A 19,204-nucleotide genomic window follows, 5' to 3' on the forward strand; every position below is an offset into this window, starting at 1 on the left:
AGCCAAGGAGCAGAGGTGACTGAAGTTTAACAAAAATAAAAACCTGTCTTAAGAAAAAAACGACAGGGTGGGCCGTGGACTCGTCATAGCGTAAAATAAATAAATTTATCAGGTAAGCATACATTTCCTTTTCTTTTACAAGATATGACGAGTCCACAGATTTCATCCTTACTTATGGGATACAATATCAAAGCTATAGGACACGGATGAAAGGGAGGGACAAGACAGGAACCTAAACGGAAGGCACCACTGCTTGAAGAACCTTTCTCCCAAAAACAGCCTCAGACGAGGCAAAAGTATCAAATTTGTAAAATTTGGAAAAAGTGTGAAGAGACGACCAAGTTGCAGCCTTGCAAATCTGTTCAACAGAAGCACCGTTTTTAAATGCCCATGAGGAAGCCACAGCCCTAGTAGAATGAGCCGTAATTCATTCTGGAGGCTGCTGTCCAGCAGTCTCATATGCAACACGGATGATACTCTTCAGCCAAAAAGAAAGAGAGGTAGCCGTAGCCTTCTGACCCCTACGTTTTCCAGCAAAAACAACAAATAATGAAGATGTTTGACGAAAATCCTTAGTCGCCTGCAAGTAGAACTTCAAGGCACGGACTACGTCCAAATTATGTAACAGACGTTCCTTCTTAGAAGAAGGGTTAGGACACAAGGAAGGAACAATAATTTCCTGATCAATATTCTTGTTAGAAACAACCTTAGAAAGAAAACCAGGTTTGGTACGTAACACCACCTTATCAGAATGGAAAATAAGATAAGGAGAATCACATTGCTCAGAAACTCTGCGAGCAGAAGAAATAGCAACCAAAAATAAAACTTTCCAAGATAATAACTTAATATCAATGGAATGCATAGGTTCAAACTGAACCCCTTGAAGAACATTAAGAACTAAATTCAAACTCCACGGAGGAGCAATTGGTCTAAACACAGGTCTGATTCTAGTCAGGGTCTGACAAAAAGATTGAACATCTGGAACATCTGCCAGACGCTTGTGTAGCAAAATAGACAAAGCAGAAATCTGTCCTTTTAAAGAACTTGCTGACAACCCTTTCTCCAATCCTTCTTGGAGAAAAGATAAAATCCTGGGAATCCTAACCCTACTCCATGAGTAGCCCTTGGATTTGCACCAATACAGATATTTACGCCATATCTTATGGTAAATCTTATCTTTTATAACCAGAACAAAATGCAATCTTGGTCAGAATCACTGATAATAAGTATAGCAAATATCAGTCTAATAATAAAAAAACACTGCAGAGCACTGTATCTTTAAATAAAAAGCAAAATAAATCAATCTTGGTCCCTAAGGCAGGGCGCAAATTTCACATACCCTGCATGAAGGCCTCAGAATAATACACTGGTAAAACTTTGAAATATAAGCCAGTCACCTCGCCACAGCTCTGCTGCGGCTCCTACCTTCCTCCACGTGACCACACTAGACTCCTCAAGCACGGCGGACCTAAAGTCGCTTGTAAAATACCACTACAAGGTCAGTCTTAAAGGAAGCAGCTAAAATGAAAGACGACAAGCTACAAAGGAGGAAAGCTTATAGGCTGGTGCGCAGACGGCTGTGGGAAGCTGGAGTGGGACTTGATTGCACACCTTTCCCAACTTATGTGTACCCTGAAAATCTTAAGGCAGTGATATGGACCGTGTTCCCCGAGGGAGTCTGTTATTATCCCGATCCAGCACATGAAAAGTTTGCTGTTGCCGACTGTTGAACATCCAACTTGTTTTCCATACTGTGCCTGACTGTGTTCAGAAGTTGGCTCTGCTTCCATTGACCATGGGGTTGAAACTGCCCTTTAAAAATTAACCCTGAGCTCTCTGGGAAATGGAACATTATTTAGCTGATATGCTGCATTGTACTGTACTGGTTAAAAAGGTAGTTTTTGAAGGGATAAAACCAAACTATATCCATGTGGAATAACAAACAGCCAACTCCAGTCTTTAGTTATTTTAAACATAGTCATGTAAGTATTTGGTTTAAGGGTTTACCATTGAAAACATCTAAAAACAACTTTATTTACAAATTTCTGGAACTGTACACACCATCACCTTGTCTTTATTGAATAATACATATAGAACATGGTTGCAGTTCATGTAAAGGCTTTAAAAGGTTCTTCTAATATCACAAGGAGGTGCTACAGGTCTCAAGGACGGATATAAACCAATGACAAAGAAAACTGCATGATCTGAGCCTCTTGAATTGGATTCCTGGCACAGAGTTGAGCATTTTGATTCTGGAACCGAGACGTCAGATAATGGTCACATAAAAATTCCAAAAAAGAGGGGGCGGCGCCTAACTGAGCTCCAAGATGGATGTGTGATCTTGGAGCTCCGTGCAGTAAATGTATTATATGGTGGCTTAAGACTGCTACACTGGACTGCCACAGCCTTCTCTAAGCTGCAAATAGCATCTGATAGCTGGCAGAGGGGACCGGCATACTTTTCTAAGAATTACTAAGATCCCCAATCGGCAACCTAATCGACCAGCTGCTACTCACGGGGAGACACGAATGGCGACGACTAAATGATCACACAAGGACTTGCCTAAGGTGGAACTGATCGCGGCACTGCTGGATGATCGCGGCACAGTTGGGAGGTTGAGCGCAGAGAGCGGAGGTCCTTTGTCTTCTTGCGGCCATGCAGTCCTTTGAAGATTCTTAATGGCGACCGGAGGGAAGCAAGTAAGCCAAAATCTATGACGCCCGATGGCCGCATAAGTCCTCAGCTCCAAACAAGTAGAGAAAAGATCAGTGGAAATATTTAAGAAATACTTAATTTTACTAGGGGAAACAAGCACTACTAAAGACCGGAGCTCTTACTGATCTCCAAAGATGCAATTCGGACACTCTGGAGCATTGTTTAAATACCAGAATAGTGACACTGTTTACCCAGGCACAGCCGCCATTATTTCATGCTTTGCAAAGCATACAAGACATGCCGGGGTACTCCTAACAAGGGAACTGTCTCTAATAACACAGCACCACAAAGTACATACCTGGAGAAGGCATCGGAGGCTGAATATAGGAGTGTAACAGCTTTGTATGATCATGCCGATGACCCGCCATGCTGCTGAATATCAGACCCTGGAAACCACAAGGTGCGACCCAGAGAACGTAGATTTGGTAGAGCAAAACATGGATACTGCTCCTCTAATCAAGGCCAAGCTACAAAATGAGCGCAAAGCTGCCCCAGAGTCAGGATCTCAGGCTGAGAGCTTTGTTATGGAGGAGATCTGTCCTAAGTTTGTGGCCAGGAGCTGCTTGCTCCTACTGAATGCAAGAACCCTATCAGTGCAGGAGGAGATCGAACCTGACAAACCCGTTAGTGGCAAAGAATACGGCATTAGGACACCAACTGAAACTGTTGGGGACTCTAAACCGGGAGATAGTTCCCGACCGATGTGTACAAATGCAGCGGCTGAACTCCCTCAAGCCGATTGGAGAAAGACGTTTGAGCAGAAACGGCTGCCTTTTACAATCCCTTATCAGATCCAATCCATGCACATAAGATCTGGCCAGGTACTGCAAGCTAGATTTATGTTTTCCAGGGACACCTCAAGTTCTCCAGTAATCTGGTCTTGGACAAACCCTCCAATAATACCTGGCAGCTTGTTTGAGATGGAGGTTCTACTGCAGAGTCATAGCCGCCTGAAACTGTCAGCTCACCTAAAGCACGAAAACATTTGTGCGTTGGTTTGACACTTGAGCGCTGAGCCATGCAGAATAGGTTAAAATAGAACTTTATAACGTTTGAGCAGATCTACTGAGCTTATTATAAACTGAATTTTCTACATCCTGCTCATTGAGATCCTTCCTACTATGGATAATTTATTTATATAAGGACATTTTGACTGAGTTTTGGCTAAGGGCTTTCACCTGCATTAATCTACCTTTTTGTTGCACACTATCGTTATACATAGAGTTTATTTTATGTTGGCTATTTACTTCATGTCTACTGTTGTGTCATGTCTAATATATGTTGCAAGAATCCTTCATGTTGTGTGTCTATTAGACTTAAAAACCGAATAGAAAGTTACCAGCACATATTTAGAGGTGATATATATGCTACTGTATAAACATATTAGTAACTGCTTAGTTTAACCTTACAAATGAATAGATTTGCAATCTTGTACAGTGCTCTTGTTATACACTTATTAAGGTATTAGATATTATAAATGATAGGTGCAGTGTGTGCTAGGTGCTATATATGGTATATGCTGGGCTCTGTTTGTGCTAGGTATTGGGGGTGTTGGGTTCCGAGTGGGTTGGGTACTGTAGTTGCTGCGTGTGCTAGGTACTATGTGTGCTAGGTGTTGTGTGTGCTAGGTGCTGCGTGTGCTAGGTGCTGCGTGTGCTAGGTGCTGCGTGTGCTAGGTGCTGCGTGTGCTAGGTGCTGCGTGTGCTAGGTGCTGCGTGTGCTAGGTGCTGCGTGTGCTAGGTGCTGCGTGTGCTAGGTGCTGCGTGTGCTAGGTGCTGCGTGTGCTAGGCGCTGCGTGTGCTAGGCGCTGCGTGTTCTAGGCGCTGCGTGTTCTAGGCGCTGTGTGTGCTGGGTGCTGTGTGTGCTAGGTATTGCGTGTAGTTCCTAAGCAGTCATCTCCTACAACTAACCCTGACATTACCTAATAGTTTTGCCTCTTCTTTAAAACAATCACTCATTCCGTTTGTCGACTAGTATGTTTGCAGAACCTGCTCCTCAATTTATGTGATCAAATTTATTAAGCAACTTGTACTAACTTTGCTTTTTGGAGTACTAAATTTAAATTTATTCTATACGCCTGACCCCCCGCCCCCCCATAGCTAGAGCCCACATCAGGGTTCAATCTAAGTGAATTATTTTCATCTCAAATCCTTGCAATTTACTTATGACTTATGATGTATCAATGTTTTGATGCTATTGCAATCGGACCTGCGTGTCCGATCCTTTTCTTTGTGTATGTTTGAACAGGGGTCCTGCGTGTCCCCAAGTGTTACCTTTCATTCTAAAACAGAATAAAAATTCATTTAAAAAAAAAAAATACCACTACAAGCGGACTTAGGAGCCGTGAGGAAATGCTGCACTGGACAACTGAAGTATGAACTGCGCTATCCCAAGCGCGCGAAAACATAGGCCCCGCCCTTCGTGGGCGTAAACACCAAACAGTCCTCACATCAGGATACCACCATGTACCGGAGCTATATAGTGAAAACATATCCCCTCCAGAACTGTCCCCAGCGTCAGCCAACTTTAATAAACAAACTGGAACCTTCTATTCCATGCCCGTTATTGTGAATACACATACAATAGGTCCCAGCGCTTCTAGGCTATAACATGCCTGAGTGTCTGGATAAACCATTAATGTCAGTTTTCTTTACACACCCCAGCGCTTCTAGGCTATTATAATGTCAGAGTGTCTGGGTATAAAAGTAAATGTTAAAAAGAAGCCCTTTCAAGTTAGCCCCTGTATAACAGTATAAGCACAGTTTTTCTGAAATATGCTGCAGCGCTCCAGAATAATAAACTGCACCTACCTCCATGCTGAGGAACAGCATGACAAGCTCACAGTATCAAGAGGTCCACTCTTCCTCCTGAGGTCCTGTGAAAGCAGAAGGGTCTTGGTTACAACCTCTAAGACCATATACAGAGAAAGCAGCACAGTCTTGGGAGGCGCAGTGGAGACAAAAATCCACCAGTTCCCATAGTCTAGAAAACGACTATCCAGAAGCTGCCCTGTAACAAAATAGTACACTTTGGCACCATTTAAAAATAAAAAACTCTTGATTGAAGAATCTAAACTAACACCTCACTTTACCTCTTCCTATCACTAACACAGGCAAAGAGAATGACTGGGTTGGGGGGGAAGGTAGGAGCTATTTGTGCAGCTCTGCTGTGGAGCTCTTTGCCTCCTCCTGCTGACCAGGAGGCGATGTTCCATAAGTAAGGATGAAATCCGTGGACTCGTCATATCTTGTAAAAAAATGTGTAAAGCAGTGTTTAATACCCCCAGACCAAGTGAAAACTATATAGACAGGTAGTAGCCATTTGGCCTTGGAAGGTGAAACCTTAGCACTTTCCTCTACTCTGTCACACAGCTGAAGCTCTGTGCAAATGGCCTATTAAAGGAAGTAAAAGTCGGTTCCAAGGATAATCAAGTAGAAGAACACTGTAGACCAGAGGATTGGTGTTACACCTCCCAAAGGGAGAAGATCTTTCACTTCCCAGATGAACTTCTGTCCACTCCTTTGCCCACAAGGAAATTCTGTCTCAGATTGGTTAAAGAACACCTATTAACAACTTTAAGTCTAGTTTCACCTACTCCATATGCTTGAGGCAAAACATAATGAGCAGTAGAAGGGAAACTGATGAAAGATGGAGTGAAGCAAAAGCTCTGAAATGTAGGGATGTTTTTCCTCCTCCTGGTGAACAGGAAATATATCTTACGTGATTATTCTAGAAAACTCATCATCATATGAAAGAAATATAACTTATAATGCATTTTCACAGTAAACCAAAGCCTGCAAACTGTGCAAACTAGTTACATGAAGCAGGAATAACTTGCATCAGCCATGTAGCCCTTATTACCCAGTACATGATAAAGAAATAAAATAAACCATAATTTCTCACTTGCAAAAATGATGTGAAAGAGCACTGCAAGAAAGAAAGAAAGAAAGAAAGAAGAAAATCAAGAGCAGTCCAGCAAAATGACTAAACAGCACATGGAGAGAACGTATGCACAGAAAAAAGTGTCATGCCAGCGATCACCCATTAACAGTTACAAGGTTAGAAAATTATTATAATAGCTTACCAGATAAGAGGGGAAAAAGTCCAAAAGCCTAATTTCCTACTTTGTTTGTCACATGACACATGAAAAATTAGTCCTGGTGAACATTACAATATCTAAAAGATGACATTCTGGCGTAAGATATTGTTGGGGGTCTCCCTTCATTATGTGCACTAATAAAGCCAGAGATAGAGAGCGAGAGGCGGGAGAGTGAAAGAGAGAAATAGGAGAAAGACAGTGAAGAGAAAAAGTGCAGTCAATTGGAGGATTCTTAAAGAATTCTGTGAAGCATCACAGCATATCACAAATATATAGGACAAAAATAATTTGGATGCTTTATTTTGCAGGCTGGGCTCCATTTACCAAACTCCAGGCAAACAAGGTTTGCTATGCAATGCTGCCCCCCTGCTCACAGGCAGCCAATCACACTCTATCAGGGACTGTCTAGTCTGGGGAGTTTGCAAACTGCCAGCTAAAAACTTGTGTGTAGGTTAGGAAACACCGGTCTGATCACCACTACACTTCTGAACTATCGGTTACAGGTTTGCACCAAAGGCGATCCAAAGCTTTATTCGCAGCTTGATAAATGGAGCCCAATAAATGTAAATTATAACATTTTTATGTTGCTATACTGATTATTTATTAACTTTTCCCATAACAGGATTTGGTTAACTTTTTGTTTTGCAATAAATTGCATCTGGAACAGTATACAGGGAATGACAGCATTGCTCCCAACACACCTTGACACTGCTTCAGCAGAAGTTGTATATAACGCTCATGATCTTGCTGTTGTAATGTTAGCTGGCGATCCATTTCAAGACGCTGACGTTCTAAAGCCACCTCTAGAGAGCCCAAGAGATGCTGTTGCTCCTCCAGCTTCATTTCCATCTCTGAAAATGCAATTTGCAGCTTGTGCTCTTCCTCACGCAGTGTAACCACCTAGATAAAGATGACTTGGTTAACTAACCAGATTATAATATCTTTACAGAATCAAAGAAAGCTTAAAAAATGCAACACTGAAGGTCACCAAATTTATAACAGAGAGTCTTATAAATGAAAAATGATTTTGCTATATTATGAAACTGACCTGGTATGGGACCTAAACCTGCATCACATCCTGCAGAGCTTAGTATAAACAAACTCACTTTGAACTGATTCACCTCCTCAATGACAAACATTGGGAGGGTCTATCTATCCTTCTAACAAGCTTAAAAGGGATAGATACAATTTACATCCACTATATTTATTTTGTTCTTTGGTATCCTTTGTTGAAGAACAATATGTAGGTAGGTAGGTAGTGTGCACAAGTCTGGATAACTATACTCCAGCAGTTTGGCAAGAATGTTTTTAAGCTGTGTAAACACTGTAAAGATCAAAAGCGTAATAAGATAGTTAAAAGCATTCTCGTAAAAGCTGCTCTAGACAAATGCACGCTATCTACCTAGGTATGCTCTTCCACAAAGAATACCATAAGAACTAATTTGATTGAAGTAAAAGTTAATACTGTAGCACAAATTAAATTATTTTGTAAAACTGAGGGTGGAGCTATATACCTTAATGCAAAATAATTCTTAAGATTAGTTGGTTTCCAAGCAAAAACAATGATATAAAAAAATATCATCCTGGGACACTAAACAAAAAAAATCACACTTGCAGTGTACAGGGATTTGTAAGTGCATGGAAAGTTCAAACCAATTTAATAAACATTCTTTAAAAAGATCAAAAAGTTAGGTACTCTGCACTAACCCATTTCAAGATTAAAAATATATACAAGTGGGGTAAAGCTAATCTTAGTAAAAATACACAAACATTTATTTATAATCACTTTTCCAACATTTTTACAATAAATTAATCCAGACAGGTAAATTCACACTCAAACATTTATAAACAGCCCCTGCAATTTCAAAGTTCAGATCAAAGGATATTTGAAAGTCCTTAGGAACTGCCATAATAATATTAGGAGCAGTGAGTTATGCTATCTGGAGCTAGAACAATGAATTGTGAATCTTGCTCAAATACTAGATCTCCATGTACCGGATTTGTTGAAATTTAATGTTTAAGGGGACGCTAAAATTAAACTTCCATGATTCAGACACAGAATGCATGTCACGGATGCCCCATCCCTGAGCTTTTAATGGGGACTTAAAATAATTGTACATTTATTGTAATCATTGGAAGTGTATTTTAAAATGTATGCTATAAAATGTTATCAGGGAAGGTAGGAGCTGCAACACTAATAAAACAATACATCCAGCAAGCTTCCTACCTCCCCTGGCTGTTTTATGTAAGAACATGTGGGGGATAGATTAATAACAATCAGCAGCCAGGCAACCTCAATGTAAAAGTCCATAGGAAGTAGGCACTCCTCTGATTGGCTGAAACACATTCATTTGAATGGTTCTGTTTTAGCCAATCAAGAGTTGAGTTGATGACCAATCAGGAATTGCTGAAGTAGATTTTCCGCTATCTGCTGGTTTACCAGACATGGTCACAGTGTCTAGATTCTTGCTGCTATTTTTCAGTGTCTAAGAAAGGGCAGTTTTATTGTTTTATGGCACCTAGAATGTGATACAAAGTGCTGTTTATACCCCTGCAGTTCCCTCAATAAATCAGACTTCCCAGGATATAAGTCTCAGCTGTGTCACTGTAATGAATGGGCTATTTTCACTTTGTCTGCCTGAGCTACTATCACTTAAAAGGAACATTGTACACTAGATTTTCTTTGCATAAATGTTTTGTAGATGATCCATTTATATAGCCCATCTGGTGGTGTTTTTGTAAAAAAACATAATTTATGTAAGAATTTACCTGATAAATTCATTTCTTTCATATTAGCAAGAGTCCATGAGCTAGTGACGTATGGGATATACATTCCTACCAGGAGGGGCAAAGTTTCCCAAACCTTAAAATGCCTATAAATACACCCCTCACCACACCCACAATTCAGTTTAACGAATAGCCAAGAAGTGGGGTGATAAGAAAGGAGCGAAAGCATCAAAAATAAGGAATTGGAATAATTGTGCTTTATACAAAAAATCATAACCACCACAAAAAAGGGTGGGCCTCATGGACTCTTGCTAATATGAAAGAAATGAATTTATCAGGTAAGTTCTAACATAAATTATGTTTTCTTTCATGTAATTAGCAAGAGTCCATGAGCTAGTGACGTATGGGATAGCATAGCAGATACCCAAGATGTGGAACTTCCACGCAAGAGTCACTAGAGAGGGAGGGATAAAATAAAGACAGCCAATTCCGCTGAAAAATTAATCCATTACCCAAATCAAAAACCCAAATGAAAAAAACTGAAATTATAAGCAGAAGAATCAAACTGAAACAGCTGCCTGAAGTACCATTCTACCAAAACTGCTTAAGAGAAAACATCAAAATGGTAGAACATAGTTAAAGTATGCAAAGAAGACCAAGTCATTGCTTTGCAAATCTGATCAACCGAAGCTTCATTCTTAAAAAGCCCAGGAAGTAGAAACTTACCTAGTAGAATGAGCCGTAATCCTCCGAGGCGGCAATCCACCCGACTCCAAATAAGCATGATGAAACAAAAGTTTAAGCAAGATGCCAAATAAATGGCAGAAGCCTTTTGACCTTCCTAAAACCAGAAAAAGATAACAAATAGACTAGAAGTCTATCTGAAATCTGAATAGCTTCAACATAGAATTTCAAAAAACTCTTACCATATCCAAAGAAAGTAAGAATCTCACCAAAGAAGTTTTAGGAAAACAATAATTCCTCTCTAATGTTGTTAGAATTTACAACTTTAGGTAAGAATTGAAATGAGGACAGCAAAAACCACCTTATCCTGATGAAAAAAATCAGAAAAAAAGAGATTCACAAGAAAGAACAGATAATTCAAAAACTGTTCTAGCTGAAGAGATGTCCAAAAAGAACAATACTTTCCATGAAAGTAATTAATGTCCAGAGCAAGCATATGCTCAAATAGAGAGCCTGAAAAACCTTCAGAATCAAATTAAGACTCCAAGGAGGAGAAATTGGCTTAATGACAGGTTTGATACTAATCAAAACCTGAACAAAATGATGAATATCAGGAAGTAACACTGCCTTATCCTGATGAAAAATCAGAAAAGGATATTCACAAAAAAGAGCAGATAACTCAAAAACTCTTCTAGCAGAAGAAATAACAATACTTTTCCAAGAAAGTAATTTAATGTTCAGAGAATGCATAGGCTCAAACGGAGGAGCCTGTAAAGCCCTCAGCACCAAATTGAGACTCCAAAGAGGAGAGATTGAATTAATGACAGGCTTGATACGGACCAAAGCCTGTACAAAACAATGAATATCAGGATGATTAGCAATCTTTCTGTGAAAAAAAGAACAGAAAGAGTAGAGATTTGTCCTATAAAAGAACTGAAGACAAAACCTTATCCAAACCAACCTGAAAAAATTATAAAATTCTATGAATTTTAAAAGAATGCCAAGAAAAGTAGGTATTCCAGACTCGATAATAAATCTTTCTAGAGACAGATTTACGAGCCTGAAACATAGTAATAATCAATGAGTCATAGAAACCTCTATGACTAAAAATCAAGCGTTCAATCTTCATCCCTTCAAATTTAATGATTTGAGATCCTGATGGAAAAAATGGGCCTTGAGAAAGAAGGTCTGGTTTAAACGGAAGTGTCCAAGGTTGGCAACTGGCCATCCGAATGAGATCCGCATACCAAAACCTGAGAGGCCATGCTCCACCAGCAGAACAAAGAAATACTCCATAAGAATTTTGGAAATCACTTTGAAAGAAGAACTAGAGGCGGAAAGAAATAGGCAAAAAGATAATTCCAAAGAAATGTCAATGCATACACTACTTCCGCCTGAGGATCCCCGGACCTAAATAGGCCCCATGGAAGTTCTTTATTCAGATGAGATGCCAACAGATCTATTTCTAGAAATGCTCAAATCTGAAAAATTGAAAAACATATCTGGGTATGAGAGACCATTCTCCCGGATGTAAAGCTTGATTAACAGAGATAATCCGCTTCCCAAATATCTATACCTGGGAAAAAAAACACAGAATTTAGATAGGAGCTGGATTTAGCCCAAGCTAATATCCGAGACACTTCTGTCACAGCCTAAGGACTGATAGTCCCACCCTGATGATTGACATACACCATAGTTGTGATATTGTCTGAAAGACAATAAACGTCTCTTCTTCAAAAAGAAATTAACTGAAAAACTCTGAGAATGCACAGAGTTCTAAAATATCAAATGGTAATCTCGCCTCCTGAGATTTCCAAACCCCTTGTGCTGACAGAGATCCTCAGACAGCCTCCCAACCAAAAAGACTCACATCTGTAGAGATCATGGTCCAGGTTGAAAGAAACGAAGAGACCTGTAGAACTAAATGATGGTGATCTTAACCACCAAATCAAGATAGATAAATATTAGGATTCAAAGATTTAAAATGTGAAATCCTAGAATCCCTGCACCATAATTCAGCATAAAAAACTGGAAAGGTTCTTTCTATTGAAAATGAGCAAAGGGAATTAAATCCAATGCTGTGGTCATAAGACCTAAAACTTCTATGCATATATAGCAACTGAAGGAAATAATAGAGACTAAAGGTACCGACAGACGGAACCCAATAAAATTGTCCCTTGTCTGATAGAGACAAAGACAGTGACACAAACTATCTGGAAACCTAAAAAAGGTGACCCTTGTGTGAGGAATCAAGAGCTTTTGAAAAAAAGATCCTCTAACTATGTCTTGGAAGAACAAAGTGAATCATATGAGATTCCGCATCCTCAGAAAATAATCTGAATGAAAACAGAAAAATGAAAATATGCATTTATTGTATCTAATGGAAACAAATAATGCTATCACTGACCAAAAAAAGGCAGAATAGTTTGAATAAAAACTCCAAAACCCAGTTCCTAAAAATGGAACTGAAAGAAATACCCCTGAAGATTCCAGGTCTGAGCAGCGCTTGAACCCCACGGGTGATCAGCCATGCTTCAACAGTACCCAAAATATATAGGACCGAAACACACTTAAATAAAGTGTTAGCCTTACTGGAATAGCTGGAATATAATAGAGAAAAAAGACTTCTCACAGACGGTTTATTCTGAACTTATTCTGTACCCAAAATCAAAGAAATTTGGACCGAATAGAACCAAATAAATTTCAAAAAAGTCTTAACCTGCCCCTTACCAGCCGAGCTGGAATACGGCACGTACATCGCAATTTTAGGGAGCTGATTTTGAACTGAAAAATTTCCAATTAAAAACATGTTACTTGGGAAAGAATTCAGGAATTCGTTCCTTAATAAGAACAACCAAACTAATATAAGCTTAAAGTTTTAGTCTTAGAACTCAATCTTGAAGCCCAGAGTAACAGTTAAGAATTGAATCCAATTATAAAACAAATAATTGATTATCTTAGAACAAAAAAAATATGGATTTTTAGAAATCACAAAAAATTCTTCTAGCTAAAACAGCTAGACATAGATTAAACCTCATTTGCGAAAATATTCAATAAAATGAAGACACAAATGAAATTATTAGCATGATAGTCCAGTTAAAGGACCAGTCAATATACTGAACTTGCATAATCAATAAATGCAAAATAACAAGACAAATGCAACAGCACCTAGTCTAGTAAATTTTGTCCCTTTAACAATGCTAAAATAAATCATAATCTGATACTTGATCTTAAAGTAAACAGAAAAAATGAAGCAATTGCAACATCATCCAAATACATCACAGGCCCAAGAAAAGTACCTGAAACTAAATAATTTTCCATAAATAAGATACAACCATCTAAAGGAAAATAAATACTATTTTGCTATAGAAACAATAGCATAATTAGTAGGAGTATAGATAGCCCCAATAAATTGGAGAACCCTTAAAATTGAATTTAACTGCCGGCAAAGAATATATAGTTTAAAACCTTTGAAAAAGGAATAAAAGAAAATTCTCAGCCTATTCCATTCCCTAGTATGAGGAACTGGAAAAAAACCTCTGAAAACACAGAAGAATAAATAAGCAGAAATAAAATGTTAGCTAGTCTTGAAAAAGAACTAGTTACCTTAATATCCAAAATAATCAACACCTTTTCAACAAAGAACAAATGTACTTTAATAAAAAATTAGATTTGTTAGTGTCAATATCTGATGAAGAAAATTCTGAATGAGAAAAAAACATCATCAGAGAAGGATAAATTAGTATGTTATTGGACATTTGAAACTTCAATAATTAAAAAAGAAGTTTGAAAAAGACCTAAAAATTTTATTAGAAGGCACGAAGTCAGACAAAGCCTTTAAAATAGAATCAGAAATATATTCTTCTAAATTTTCTAAGTATTTCTTGTACATAAGATGTAAAAAGAATAGCAATATATAAAGCATAAATACTAATGGATTCTGCATATAAAAGTTTAACATGAAACTTATAAGAAACCATAGCTAAAGATAAACATTCATAACATTGAAAATAAATGAACTTAGCTTTGGTAGGACTGAACTCAGTCAACGGAATCCCTTAGTATGTTTTGAAACAGGAACAGTGAAATCTTGCAATATGTAATAGAAAAAAACAAAATTTAAAGCAAAATGATCAAATTCCTTAAATGACAGTTTCAGGAATGGGAAATAATGCAAAATAATAAGCTTCAAGAAACCAGAAGCAATAAAAAAGTGAGGTTAAAATAATGTGAAGAAAAAAAGTGGAACAAAAAAGAAGCCCACATTTTTTTGGCGCCAAATACGACACCCACATTATTGGCGCCAAATACAACGCCCATATATTTGGCGCCAAATAAGACGCCACATCCTCTGACGCCGAAACCGACGCCCACATTTTTTGGCGCACAAAATGTCTGAATACGCATGCGTCAATAAATTACGTTAACAGAATACAACTTCCGGCGTCAACTACGGCACCGGAAATGACAAATTTTTGCGCCAAAAAAGTCAGCGCCAAAAATGACGCAATAAAAAGAAACATTTTCTGCCCCCGCGAGCCTAACAGCACGCAGGAAAAAATGGTCAATTGAAAATTTTCAAGGTAAAGAAAAAATAATTTGAAATGCATTATCCCAAATAATGAAACTGACAGTCTGAATTTTAAAGGAATACTGATTATCCTGAATCAAGGCAAATATAAGTTTATAGACATATATTTAGAACTTTACATATAAAGTGCCCAACCATAGCTTTGAGTGTCATAAATAGAAATAAGAATTACTTACCCCAAGACACTCATCTACATATAGTAGATAGCCAAACCAGTACTGAAACGAGAATCAGTAGAGGTAATGGTATATTAGAGTATATCGTCAATCTGAAAAGGGAGGTAGGAGAAGAAATCTCTACGACCGATAACAGAGAACCTATGAAATAGATCCCGTAGAAGGAGACCATGGTATTCAAATAGGCAATACTCTCTTCACATCCCTCTGACATTCACTGCACTCTGAGAGGAAAACCGGGCTCCAGCCTGCTGCGAAGCGCATATCAACGAAGAATCTAGCACAAACTTACTTCACCACCTCCACGGGAGGCAAAGTTTGTAAAACTGAATTGTGGGTGTGGTGAGGGGTGTATTTATAGGTATTTTAAGGTTTGGGAAACTTTGCCCCTCCTGGTAGGAATGTATATCCCATACGTCACTAGCTCATGGACTCTTGCTAATTACATGAAAGAAATGTATAGTTTTGTGTTTTTTTTTAAAATATCATTGTGCTGATTTTCAGACTCCTAAGTCTTTTCATATGCAGGGGAGGGTTTGCTCTAAGACCCTTTCAGTGGGTGTCACAGTCTAATCTCATCAACAGTGCTAAATTGGGAGCTTCTAAGTTAGTTTAAAAGGTTTCAAACTGAATTTTTATATCAGTATCTGTGTATATTATTCTTTATAGTAGTGTCTATTGCATGCAGTTATATTAAAATTGATGTATACTGTCCCTATAAGAATCTTGTTACACTGAGCAGGCTGTGACCCACAGGTCTGAGCAAAACAGACCCTGTCCATTGGAGTGATTTAGAAGATTGCTGGAGTCTCCCTGCTAGAAGCTGGTCCTTTTCAGGACCCAGGAAGGCCACTTTGACTGCTGGACTGACTGCTCCTCCCTCCAGCAACACCTGGCAACACCCATGCAGTGACAATGCAGTTTTAAGAGACTTCCTAATTTACTTCCATTAGAGGGTATGGATTTCCCTAAATCACAACAGGCACTCCTATGCGAAAATTTATATATAGTGCATTTACCTTGAAAAAGTCACACCATGTAGAGAAACGAGACAGTGGGGGGGGGGGGTGATTGAGTGTGCGAGTGTTTGTAACTAGATATTAATGTGAATGGAAAATATAACAACATTGTTTTTTTGTTTGTGTGCTTGAAAGCATCACAATTTCTTTGGGGCATGTGGGAATTTAGACAGTAAGGATGTAAATCAATGCGATTGCACCACCTACCAACACGTTTCTTCACGTGATGGAACTTTGTATATAGAGTCACTTGAAGGCAGAAGGTTGCCTTTGAGCACATAGGTGTGCCTGTTTTGTTTGAGGGAAATCCATACCTTATAATAAGTGACTGCAGATATATATGGAATTTATACATGCTCATGATTAGACTTTACACTCTCACATACATACCCTCTTTTTTTTTTTAGGATGTGCGAAGTGGCATTAAAGTGACAGAGGAGATAAATGGTTCTACTCTAACTGTGCTGTTTAAACATCCATTCTGAATCCTATTGACTTTATAAATTATTTTTTACTAAAATGTATCTTTTTTAATTTTCTATTTTCAATATCCCATTAATATTATTTTGTGCATATTATATGAGTCTGTGATTGGCTGATGGTTGTGACATAATACAGCAATTTGAAGTAAACTTTGTCAGAAAACAAATCTGCTGCTTATTTAAAATTCACAATAAATGCTACTGCATTCTCCTATATTCAATGGTTCTTTAAAGTTTGTACTCAATGATACTTTACCATTTTCATACATGAGCACTGTCCACCCTTAAATACTAACTGGACCATGTCAACAACGGGAGTGCAATTGCACTCAACCACTTTACACTGCACTGGGTTAAGCAGATCTACAGTTTCATAACCTTGCTGCATATTCCTTGACTTAGTTCCTGCTTAGGACAACCAGGTTGGAGCGTAATACAAACAAATGATCATGTTCACAGAGATCCAGTGGGCACGGTTTACCCTTGCAACACAGGTTTCACCCTAAACCAATTAATGATGGGCTTCATCAGAGTGAGTGGGGATCAAGTATTTGAGCAGGATTAATTTCTCTAAGCTCCAGATAACATAACTCTGCAATTTCATTCTGAGAGGACCATAAAATTTGCACTGAGACACACAACATTGCTCCTAATATTATTCTAGTTTATAAGGAGTTGCATATATTCTTGATCTGCTTTCTAACCAAACCATTCAAGGGAATGAACTGTAGACTATTAAATAATTTGTAGTTCAGCACTTTGAGCTTTTAGGGAGTATTTATATAGATTGGAATGCGAGTTTTAACCGTTTGGATTTTTTAATTTTAAAAATGTTGGAAAATTGATTATAAGTTAAAGTGAGTGTATTTTTAGCTTAGCATACACACACACATACATATAATGTGTAATTGATTAGTGACAATATATACCTTATCAAAATATTTACACAGAAGAGCTCGAGTCTCAGAGGAGGAGAGATAACTTAGCTTGGCCATAAGGTTCATTTCACACTGGGAGAGCAAGCTAGCAGATGCTCGCAGAACACGTTGTCTTTGGGTAATGGACTCATTCTTGTACTCAATAGCAGCATCTAGAGCTTCTATAGCTTCATCCAACTGGAACAAAATCCTTTCTTCCTGTGGAGAATAAAAGGGCAAAACAGATTGTTTCAACAATGAGACTGTTAGGTAGAACATAGCAAAATACCACAATGGCATATATATGTAATAATCAACCTGCAAGTACTAACTTCACTAGGCCAAACTCAGGATTATACATAAACCAGATAAAAAGGGACTTTATTATCTCATTCACACCACCCCCATATCACTTCTGAACATAAAGTTTGAAAAATTACCAAACCACTGCAGAGTGGTAAGCTAAAATCACCACAGGTCTAGTTACTATGAACCTCATGAAATTTGTAAAAGGATGCTACCACACACTTCATAAATAAAAAATAGGCACATGCAAATGCTCTCTTAAGTGACAACATTTTGTTACCATTATTATTAGCCTGGATTTGAGAAGAGACAGGTGACAACAGGTGGCTGCAACACTTTAATTTGTTTTTGGATTTGGGGACTTTTCAGAAAAGCTAAGGTATTTATATAGATTTACTATATCTATCCTACTTATATTGTGATACAGCATACAATGTTTCTGGTAAAAAAGTGTATAAAGCAGGGACACATAGTTAATGTCAGGTAGATACAGATGAAAAGTCTACCTTGCTTTAACTTTTTTAATCCAGTTTAAATTTTTAAAACGAAACCATATTGGATATACAAAACATTCATTATTCAGAAAATGTGTTGGATTCCTTAGTGCAGTCTCAACGGCATCACATTTTCTACATTCTAGGTATTTACCACATAACCATCACATAATATTTTAAAACAGGATTATGGTTGGGCAGAACCCCAATGCATTCAAATGCAAAAATAAAATGCAAACTACATGTTTAATCTCTTTGGAAAGTGGACAGTTATTTAAGGGGAAGGGGTCTCTCACTGGTGAGCATTAGCCTTGGAGAGCCATGATAAAAAAAACAAACAGATGTACCTTATTGCAAAGTTGATATTAAATATTTATAAAGAGAGAAAGATAATAAATAAAAAAAAATCGTGATCAGGGGGCTGTCAGAAGAGGCTTAGATACAAGGTAATCACAGTGGTAAAAAGTATATTAATATAATCATGTTTTCTTTCATGTAATTAGCAAGAGTCCATGAGCTAGTGACGTATGGGATATACATTCCTACCAGGAGGGGCAAAGTTTCCCAAACCTCAAAATGCCTATAAATACACCCCTCACCACACCCAAAAATCAGTTTTACAAACTTTGCCTCCTATAGAGGTGGTGAAGTAAGTTTGTGCTAGATTCTACGTTGATATGCGCTCCGCAGCAGGTTGGAGCCCGGTTTTCCTCTCAGCGTGCAGTGAATGTCAGAGGGATGTGAGGAGAGTATTGCCTATTTGAATTCAATGATCTCCTTCTACGGGGTCTATTTCATAGGTTCTCTGTTATCGGTTGTAGAGATTCATCTCTTACCTCCCTTTTCAGATCGACGATATACTCTTATATATACCATTACCTCTGCTGATTCTCGTTTCAGTACTGGTTTGGCTTTCTACTACATGTAGATGAGTGTCCTGGGGTAAGTAAGTCTTATTTTCTGTGACACTCTAAGCTATGGTTGGGCACTTTTA

At 38.2% G+C, this 19,204-nt stretch overlaps 1 protein-coding gene across 1 annotated transcript in view; it reads right to left on the bottom strand.

The window, feature by feature from the left end:
* Positions 1 to 19,204, bottom strand: part of KIF7 (kinesin family member 7) — a 111,602-nt gene that overhangs the window by 32,183 nt on the left and 60,215 nt on the right. Inside the window, exons 16-17 of the mRNA XM_053717671.1 lie at positions 17,423 to 17,629; positions 7,516 to 7,714 (exon numbers count right to left, since the gene is read on the bottom strand). Of these exons, the coding sequence (XP_053573646.1) occupies positions 7,516 to 7,714; positions 17,423 to 17,629 (406 nt within the window). The remainder of the gene's footprint in view (positions 1 to 7,515; positions 7,715 to 17,422; positions 17,630 to 19,204) is intronic.

Source organism: Bombina bombina, chromosome 6 (genome assembly GCF_027579735.1).
Source record: "Bombina bombina isolate aBomBom1 chromosome 6, aBomBom1.pri, whole genome shotgun sequence".
NCBI lineage: Eukaryota > Metazoa > Chordata > Amphibia > Anura > Bombinatoridae > Bombina > Bombina bombina.